This window comes from Halyomorpha halys, unplaced genomic scaffold (genome assembly GCF_000696795.3).
Source record: "Halyomorpha halys isolate HHAL.00 unplaced genomic scaffold, Hhal_1.1 Scaffold41.1, whole genome shotgun sequence".
In the NCBI taxonomy this organism is placed as follows: domain Eukaryota; kingdom Metazoa; phylum Arthropoda; class Insecta; order Hemiptera; family Pentatomidae; genus Halyomorpha; species Halyomorpha halys.
In genome coordinates, this window is record NW_027115338.1 from 1,440,669 (window position 1) to 1,451,453 (window position 10,785).

Genomic DNA, 10,785 nt, shown 5'->3' on the forward strand with positions numbered 1-10,785 from the left:
ATTCAACCTGTAAAAGGGGGATTGATTCTTGGAATAGAGATTGAAGAGGAAGATAACTGTATTTACTTGTCCCAACGCTATATTTTATTAATAACTTGTAAATAGTATTTGAGTTGTATAAGTGTTTAATTTAGTTACATTTATTTTATTTTAATTGAATAAAGTCGTTTGAGAAGAAAAATGTGTATTTTATTTGTGATATTATAACTAAATAATAGAGACAGTTGGTAAGGGTTGTTAATCGTTGCTAAGACGTCGCCCAGCAACGGAACGACCATCTTCCTTTATAAGAGTTCCGGCTCATTAGTGGCCATGATAGTGTCTAAGCAGCCCTATCTGCGTTTACAATTTAATTGTTTCGGCATTTTTGAGTGTGTTAACAAACATTGTAGTCAGAAACCGGACCTTTTCTGTGTTTCGACTTTAATAGGAGCTCCGGTTAATTAGTTGCCATGATAGTGTGTAACCAGTCTTGTCTGCGTTCGGTTGATGTTATTTTATTAGATATTTTTGAGTGTGTTACAGACATTACAGTCCGGAACCAGACCTTTTCTGAGTTTCTGGCCTCTGAGTGCAATATGAACTGTTGCTAATTAATCGGCTCGCATAATTAAAAAAAACAACTAGACCCTTTCTGCCCTTAATAAGTGCCATTGTGGCCATCTTGGCTTTTGGGACATTTCGACTGTTCATGACCCATTGAACCAACCTTGGACCACTGCAGCGGTTTATTTAACTGTAGAGCTGCGATCTACACATCTGGACAAGCTACATATCTTCCTCTGACCTATGGGAGTGGATCTACCTTTCGTCGACCAGTATTTATTTATATTTTTTTTTTTTGTAAATTTGTCTCATGTTTTCTTAATTTATTTATCTAAAAGGCCTTTTTAATTTTACTTGTATTCATTGTTTTATTCATCGTTTGTTTATTTTAGTTTAAGTTTTTCAAATGTTTAAATTAACCAAATAAATGTTTATATCCGAACCAGCTAGTTGTTTTGTTCTTTTATAGCTTTCCAAAAAAAAAAAAAAATTAGTCTATAATTTTTGAAACTTTGATCTATCAACACTTTTAAACCATGAATAAGGAAACTAAAATCCCTAACATCAGTAATAATACCACAGCACAATGAGAAATAAAAAAAAAAAGTCAGTTTCCACTAAACTCTCATCACAGTTTTTTTTTTAAGAATATAGGGAGAATCGAGAAGCAGTCATAGGCCTTAAAGATACTAGATTCTTATGAACCTTCGATACACAAAGAAATAAATTATAAAGATTAAGCTGGGTTTCTTAATTATAATTAGCAGAACCAACACTATTCCTGATGTTACACACACTTACCAAATGTTTAGCAAATATATTTGCAACATCCCAAGGAGTCTTCACAATAACGCCTTCAAGAAAAAAAAATTTAAGTAAACCAACCATTCTATAAGGGTTAAGAAACAAAAAATGTAGCATTTGAAAAAAAAGTATATAAAAAATTAAATATTATATTTAAACTATAAAGTTTACAACAATTAGTCTTGTAGTTGATTAAAAATCTCTTCATCCTCAATAAAAGGAATTAGATCCAATAATTAAAAGTTTATTACAGCATTGCTGAGGTTGACAATACATAGAGTTAGAGTCATGTTTAGATCTCCAGCCAGAGATAAGTTTTTTATCATTATATTTTAATGGCATTGGAATTTTCCATACAACCAGGTATAAATTCTTAATTTGTATCCTGATTATTTTCTCCATGGTTGGGGGTTGAAGTTTTTCATTTTGTGGGATCACGACTCCATGAAAAAGACAACACCCCTGGCCAGATTCGGACTAGCACCGCCAATGAACCTCAGAATGGTAAGACTGTGCTCAACCACTGAGCTAAGGACAGCCTTAGATAAGGTATATTCAATTAGATAAAATATTAGGTTACCTATCAAGGAATTTGTGTCTATATAGGCCAGATCAAGACTGGAAATGCTGAAAAAATGCTTTTAAACTCCTTCAGAACTGGATGACAAAGAATCTTCCTTTCAATCATATTGCTCATGACCCAGTTTTGTTAATAATAATCATAAAGGCATCATCAGCCTTGTAGTTTTTGCTATCGACTACAATGTAGAGGTTGCTGTGCCCTTAACCATATTTATTAACCCTTCTTTTTATTGCATAATAAACCTGTTTTATAGCAAGTTGTTCTAAACTGCCAATATTCAATTTATACTATGGTAATATGTTTTAAAAAATTTTTAATTTTTGTTTGGCTAAATCACCATACAAATAATATTACATAAGTTGGAAATGTGGCTCACTAATTGTGATAAATAATATTTGAACATGATAATTTTTCAAGATAGATATCTGAGATACTTTACTGATCTCTATTGTCTTAATGGTTCATGAAGTAAAGTTACACAATTTATCCATTTACAGCTGCTCCTTTTTCAAGCAATGCTTTGACTATAGAACTGTAACCAAAATAAGCAGCATCAAAAAGAGGAGATTTTTCATATTTGTTTCGAGCGTCTGCAATAGCTCCTTCATTGAGCAGTACACTAACTGCCTTAAGATGGCCTCGAGACACTGCAATATGCAAAGAAGTTAAACCTTTAGTGTTCGATTTAATATTGGCATCTGCTCCTTTTTGAAGTAATGCTTTAATTATATTATCATGTCCTTGAGAAGCAGCTAGAAAGATTGGAGTTTCCCCAACATTATTGGGTATATTAGCTCTGGCTCCTCTGCTAAGCAAAGTATTGACTATTTCTAAATGACCTTGGTAAGATGCAATGTGGAGAGCAGACCAACCAATTTTTTTTGTTTTACCATCTAGATCAGCTCCTCTTTCTAGTAGTGTTATAACAATAATATTGTGTCCAGCATATACAGCTTCAAACAAAGGTGTTTTGTTGTCTATATTTTTCATTTCTAGCATCGCTCCGCTGTCAAGCAAAGCATTGACTATATTAAGAAAACCATTTGATGCTGCTACATGTAATGCTGTCCAATGATCATCTTTTGTTTTAGCATTTTTGTCAGCGCCCCTATCAAGTAGTTCTACAACAACAGCATCATGTCCTCCATTGGAAGCTTCAAAAAGTGGAGTTTTATGATCAATGTTTTGTACATCAATAGCAGCTCTCTTGTCAAGTAGCGCTATAACAACACCTAAATGACCATGAGAAGCAGCAATATGTAATGGGGTCCATTTTAGAAGCTTTGTCTTAATTTCTGGATCAGCTCCTCTTTCTAGAAGTGCTCTAACTATATCAGCATAACCTGCACAAGCAGCTTCAAATAGAGGGGTTTTCCCATCATGATTCTGTTCATTAACAGCAGCTCCATTGTATATTAGAATATTCACTACTTTAAGATGCCCCTCAGATGCAGCTATATGTAATGAAGTCAAACCAACACTCTTTGTCTTAATATTAGTCTTAGCCCCCTTTTCAAGAAGTGCTTTGACAATCTCATCCTGACCTGTGGAGGATGCTTCAAAGAGAGGGGTTTTGCTATCATCATTTTGTTGATCAACTAGAGCTCCTTTGATAAGCAAAGCATTAACTACTAGTAAATGGCCTTGAGATGCTGCCATATGTAATGAAGTCCATCCAAGTTCCCTTGTCTTAATATTTGCATCAGCCCCTCTTTCCAGCAGTTCTGTAACAACAGCAGTGTGACCAGCATATGCAGCTTCTAAGAGAGGAGTTTTCCCTTGATCATTCATACTGTCAATGCAAGCACCTTTTTCGAGTAATGCAATAACTACTCCTAAATGGCCACGGGATGCAGCCAGATGAAGAGGAGTCCAACCATTTTGTTTAAGCCTAACATTGAAGTCTGCTCCTTTTTCAAGAAGTGCTTTTACAACATCATAATGACCAGCATATGCAGCTTCATAGAGAGGAGTTTTACCTTCATTGTTTTTTATATCAACACTTGCTCCATAATCAAGTAATGCCATCGCTATTCCCACATGTCCCTGTGAGGCTGCTGAATGTAAGGGGGCCCAGCCATATTTTTTGCTCTTCGCATCAACATTTGCTCCTCTTTGAAGTAAGTTTCTAACAGTACTTTCGTGACCAGCATAAGACGCTTCTGACAGAGGTGTTTTGTTATCTGTGTTCTTGATATTTACATCTCCCCCTTTATCAACTAAAACAGTTACGATTTCATTGTGACCTTTTGCTGCTGCCATATGAAGTGGGGCCCAACCATTATTTTTTGTCTTAGTATTAATATCAGCACCTCTGTCAAGTAATAAAAAGACAACATCAGTTTTTCCCGCCCTAGAAGCTTCAAAAAGTGGAGTTTTATCATCTCTATTTATTATATTAACATCAGCACCTTTGTCGAGTAAATCTTTTGCTACAATTAAGTGTCCATGTAAGCCTGCTACATGCAAAGGAGCCCATCCATCAATTTTGGTTCTCATGTTTACTTGGGCCCCTTGACTAATTAGATATTGAACAACATCACTATGGCCTGCAGTTGAAGCCTCAAAAAGAGAGGTTTTCCCATCTACATTTTTTTGGTCAACAATTGCACCATGTTCTACTAAGAGTTTTATAACTAATAGATTTCCATGTGATGATGCCATGTGTATTGGAGCCCAGTGATCCTTCTTTGTCCTAGCGATAACATTAGCTCCTCTTTGGATTAAAATGTTAGCTATAATGTCATGCCCTGAAGATGAAGCCTCAAACAAAGGAGTTTTCTCATCTATATTTGTTATATCTACTGTTGCAGCATTATCGAGTAAAGCATTTACTATTGCCGTAAATCCTCTTCCAGCTGCCATATGCAAAGGTGCCCAACCATCGCTTATTGTCTTAGAATTAATATTAGCTCCTCTTGAAATAAGTTTTCTTACAACTTTATATTTACCCCAATAAGAAGCTTTAAAAAGAGGAGATTCACCATGATTATCGGTTTCATTAATGTTGGCTCCTTGATTAAGCAAAATATTTACTAATTCAACATGGCCTCTAGTTGCTGCAGCATGTAAAGGAAGGGAGCCATTCTTTTTTGTCCTAAAATTAATGTTGGCACCTTTATGAAGGAGCAATGTAGTAACATTATCCTGTCCCCAAAAGCAAGCCTCATATAGTGGTGTTTTTCCATCATTATTAACAGCATTAACATCCATATCTCTTTCCAATAAAAGTTTTACAACACTTGTTGAGCCATTTTTTGCTGCTAAATGTAAAGCCGTCCATCCACATTCTTTAGTTTGTAAATGAGTATATGCTCCATTATCTAATAATGCAGTGACAACTGATGTATGGCCTGATTCGGCAGCTCTATGTAATGCTGTCATGTGATCTTTATTAAGTGTGTTAACACTAATTCCACAACCTAAATCCAAATCCAGTAAGCAATTCACCAGGTCTAAGTTGCCAATAGAAGCAGCTGCATGTAGAATTGTTTCTCCTGTCCTTGTCTGAATAAGACAATTGGCTTTTTTGCTTAACAACAGTCGTACCATCGCTCCATGACCCATAACTACTGCTAAATAAATTGGAGTTTTACTTTCTATATCTTTCGCATCAATATTAGCTTTATTTTCAAGCAGGAATAGTGCAGCATCCAATTTACCAAACATTGCAGCTTCATGTAAGGGTGTTCTATCATCAGCATTTCTAGCTGCTATATCAGCTCCATGTTGGATTAATAGTTTTATAACATCTTTATTTCCTTTCATTGCTGCGACATGCAAAACACTAGAACCATCTTTGGCCTTGGCATTGACATTTAAATATTTTTTCAGCAAAAATCTAAAGCCATGTTGGTTCTCATTTCTAACAACATCAAACAAAAAAGTTTCACCATTTTGGTTAGTTGAAGTAAGGTCTCCTCCTAAATTTATCATAATTTCGACCAGTTTTTCATCACCTATCTTTAATATCATTCTCATTAATTGAGATTTCAAATCAGCATTCATAAACATTGTACCTCCAAAGTTAATTAATAATGCTGCTATCTGTGAAATAGAATATAGATACACTTCTTCATTTTCTGTTATAATTTCATTTGGATTCTTTTCTACAAGTAATGATGAAAAAAGAATTGACAAATCTTCTCCTATATTATTAGGAAGCGTTGAATTATAAATTAATAACTTTTTAATAATTCCATTTATTCCTTTTTGTTCAGCAATATGTAATGGAGTTAGCCCTTTACTGTTTTTTACATTTACTTGACTATTATAATGGACTAATAGACTGGCAAGGCCTAAATTACCATTTTCTACTGCAACATGAAGAGGGATATTTCCTGATTTTGATTTTAAATTCACGTTTGCTCCTGCTTTAGTCAGGACATTTACCGTTTCAAGATCATTATTATTTACTGCTCTGTACAAAGGAGTAAATCCATTTGAATCAAGAATGTTAACTTTTGCACCAGCTGAAATTAGTTTTTTAACAAAGTTTGGTGATTGTGAATAAGCTGCAAAATGGAGAAGGGTTTCATTCTCTGGGGACTGAAGCATTAGCTGAGCGTTATCAATATCGTTTATAGCTCCATAATTAATTAACAATTTGAGTAGGTTCCATTTTTTATTTTTCCAAGCCACATTCAGTGCTCTTGTTAAATCATTAGGACTTTCAATTTTCAAGAGCCAACTAAGAATTTCAAAGTGTCCTTTCTTACAAGCCAGAAGTACTAGGTCTGAAATGTTGGACATTAACACTATATTATTTTGTAAATATGGTGGGAAATCCACAAACCCTTTCTTTTCAGGATTTACTAATGAATCTATGACAATATACATTTTTTCAGAGGGAAAATGAAATACATCTCTTACTGACTGCCTGACAATGGGAGCTTCATTGGTTTTTATTTCAGAGGCCATTAACAGCAACTGATTTGTCATTACCTTATCAGATGTAGCCATATAGTATAAAAGTAATAAAAAAATATATTCATTTGGTTCTAAAATAGTCAAAAAAGAGTTTGAATCATAGTTATGCAAATAAGTGAGAATTTCTTCCACTGCTTTTCCAATTTTACTTTTAATTATTGGAAACAAATGATCCTCAAAATTGGCATGGATTTGGTAGCCAGTAAGGGCAATATTATAGTTCCCTGGTATATTTATGAAAATTTCCGTTTGACCCTGGAACAAGAAATTCATTTTTAGTTTTAAAAATCTGAATAATCTCTAACTTATTACACTAAATTAAATTATTAAAACAAATAAAATAAAACAACCATTAAAGAAAAAAAATGGGCCATGTTTATCAGTTTATAAACTCAAATATTATTGATTATATAACCAGATTGAAAATAATATATTTTCAATTTTGATGATAAATGTATATTAAACTTCCCATAATAAGTTAAAATATTTCATTCAGTTTAAGTTTATTGACACTATTAACATAAGTTAAGAATAATTGTGCACAGCAAGCAGATGTAAAAAAGAAGTATGTTATTTAATTTAGGTTTAAATTGATTTTAGTTTTTTTTTCTATTTCTTATTTTGTTATCAGTTAATTTATATCTCTGTAAATGAGGAGTGAATGTGCTCTCTGATCCCTATTACTATTTTCAGTAAATACATAATAGCATATACTATTTCACAATAAAACTATTTAAAAAAAAAAAAAGAGTAAGAAATGAAATAGAAGTGCAGGTATTTGTTTTTGTTCTAAGAGTAAAATGTTATTAAAGGACATTAGTAGGATTCTGACAGTGAGTAAATAACAAATTTCTAATATAATTTAAAAGTCATCAAATCAAACCACCTTGCTTAATTGTCCACAAGATGGAACTGATGATATAATTTTCACTCATTGGATTAGAAAAAAACTAATGTTTTTTCTCTTGACTAAGTGTCGCTAACACAGCTTACCAGAGGTAAGTCACACAATGGAATTTTCACTCATAAATGGGTTTGAAATATGAACATATTTGTGGGCCATTCACCATATTTGGTTCTATTTAGCTATCAAAATTTTTTGAAAATTAAAGCTCATAGATTTATTATTTTTTTTGGTTTGTTGCATTAAGGGAATTGTTGCTCCTTGATATTATTCAAAAGTAAGCATACATTCCATACAGTATTTGTTATATTGATTTTTTAAAAAAAATGTTATTCTATGGGGTAACATAATACACTAAGGACTGATAAAATGATACAATATTGTAATTTCTGTATTAATTTCAATAGAAAATATGTATTTAGTAACGATCAGTCTTAACTTTTTATCTTATAAGATTTTCAATACTTTAAATATAAAATGATAGTGGAAAAAGGCTAATCAAATTTGTGTTATAAATGATCTACTTATTGGGAATTCTTTCTTTAAGCACAAGAAGATCCATAGAGGAACCTTCGAAACATATGGAAGGGAAGGAAGTAGCATCATCGATTATTTTGTCTATAGCAAAGAAATCAGAGAGTTCTTCACTGATATTAGTAATTATTGGGGCAGAACTCAATACAGATCACTGATTGCTAGTGGCAGAAACTAGAAACTTATTACCATGTAAATGGAGACCAAAAGCATATGACAGATTTGCAGTGAAGGTGTTTCATCAGGCAGGTAAAAAGCAAAAATATACTGATGTACTGAGGAGGGAGCTTGAAGGAACAAATGGTAATACCTTATGGCAGAATGTCAAGAATTTCGTTCTATGAGCTGCAAGTGAACTATGTGGTAAAAAAAAAATTACTTCCAACACCAAGAGAACAAAATTGTGAAATGCAGGGGTGGTCCAATGAGTGAAAGGAAAGAAGGATGTCTGGAAGAAATATATAATAAGCAAAATTTGTGCTGATTGGCAAGATGAAACTCTGAAGCGAAACCTATGCAAAAATGTTATAAAAGAAGCTAAAAGCAGATCTTTGCGAGACTTTGGAGAAGAGATAAAGAAAAACTTCCAAGAAAATTCTAAAGGTTTCTGGAATACATTGAAAAGCCTGAGAGAGAAAAGAGGAAAACATATTAGAGACATAAATGATGTAGATAGGCAGATTGTAACTGATGGAAAGGAAATCCTAGAAGTTTGGAGACAACATTACCAAGAGAAATTCGCATTTACTGACCATATGAACAATGTAAACATGGCTATAAGACTATAAGGAATGTGGTAGATGAACAAGATGATATGGATAACATCATCACAAAGGATGAAATAGAGATGGCAGTTGCTAGTATGAAGCTTAGCAAGGCTGATGGTTCTGACTATTGACCCAGAGCTTATTAAATATGGTTGAGAGGATTTAATAAAGATACTCCAGACTCTATTTCAGCAAATTTGGAATGAAAAGAGAATACAAAAAAAAGTGGAGGGAAATTATTATTATCTCCATACATACGAAGTGAAGTCAAACCATTTGTGAAAATTATAAATCTATTTGCCTATCCTCGGTTGTATACAAACTATACACTCAAATATTGGAAAACTGTCTACAGGAATATGTTAAAAACGATATAGAGAAAGAGCAAGCTGTTTCTTCACCCAGGCAGACAAACGCAAGACTATTTGTTTTCTGTAAGGATGAGGGAAAGAAGGCATGGGATCGAGGGCAAACTGTGTATCTTGCTTTTCTGGACTCAAGGGCTCCATTTGACTCACTTACACACCAAGAAATCTGGAATGCCTTGAAAGAGAGAAACATGCCACCAAATTCGATAAGTGCTATGTGATCCGTATATCAGGACCCAATAGGTATAGTTCATCTCAATAGTACAAATTCTGCAACCTTTACATGCTATAAGGGAGTGAAGCAGGGTAGACAGTCTTAGTCCTCTCTTTTTTTAACATTGTGATGACAACATTAGAATGAATAATCTGAGAGTTGAAAAGAAAAGGGTTGAGTATAAATCCTGATAAGACCAAGGTTATGCATATTGGAAGGACAGACCAACAGGTTATAATTCATTGTCTTGGAGAGGTCCTTGAAATGGTGGATAATTTTAATTACCTAGGAACTATCATAAGTTGAGATGGGCGGATAGACTAGGAGATAATGAATTGAATAAGAAAGGCTAATGGTGTATTCTTACAAATATCTTCAGCACTGATTGACAGGTGAGGTGTTCAAAAAGACTAAGCTATGCTAAATAAAGAAAAACTATATAAAACTAAGAAAGAAAAATACCAAACTGGCTTACATCAATTGCTTTTTTCACTTAGATAGAAGAAGAAAATACCAAACATCTCTTTTTTATGAAAAATTTAAGAGATATGTGTTACGTTCAATTATGTGGAATACCATAACCGAACATTAATTATTAATAACGAAAGCCCAAAACAGGAGTGTAAGTTCAAAATAAGGTATGAAATTGTTTATTTTGGAGGTTAGCACGTTTTCAACTTGGGAGAACTTTCAAGGTAGAGAACAAGGAATGTTAAAATCACCAACGTTTCTATACCTGTTCTGAACAAATAATAAAATACACTCAACAGAAAAAGTCTTAGACACATTGATATTTCCTCAGAATTCTAGTACATACATAGTTTGTTTAATCTGTGGTAAGAATTAGGTTCTTTATGATTATTTAGACAAATTATACCATAAATAAATCAATCTTTTAATAACAATCTATAAATGAATTATAAAGGTTACAAATGAGAAATAGATATTTTTTTAAAACTAATAATTCAGTCATTTACGTCAGGTTTTCTGACAAGGAATGGTCTGGCATAGAAAAAATTTAGTTTAATTACAATTACCACGGAATTTCAATGATACAATGATATGAATTGATTAAAAGAGAATAGCGATGCCTAACAGGTCTACCTAAATTATCATTTAGTATATTCTTCCAACTT

General features: G+C 33.1%; 1 protein-coding gene across 2 annotated transcripts in view; it reads right to left on the minus strand.

Annotated features, from left to right (window-relative positions):
• Positions 1 to 1,483: 1,483 nt before the first annotated feature.
• LOC106688239 (serine/threonine-protein phosphatase 6 regulatory ankyrin repeat subunit B) overlaps positions 1,484 to 10,785 on the minus strand; it is a 14,394-nt gene continuing 5,092 nt past the window's right edge. For both annotated transcript variants that reach the window (XM_014432620.3, XM_014432611.3), the window contains exon 3: positions 1,484 to 7,117. In XM_014432620.3, the coding sequence (XP_014288106.1) occupies positions 2,417 to 7,117 (4,701 nt within the window). In that variant the 3' untranslated portion in view covers positions 1,484 to 2,416. The remainder of the gene's footprint in view (positions 7,118 to 10,785) is intronic.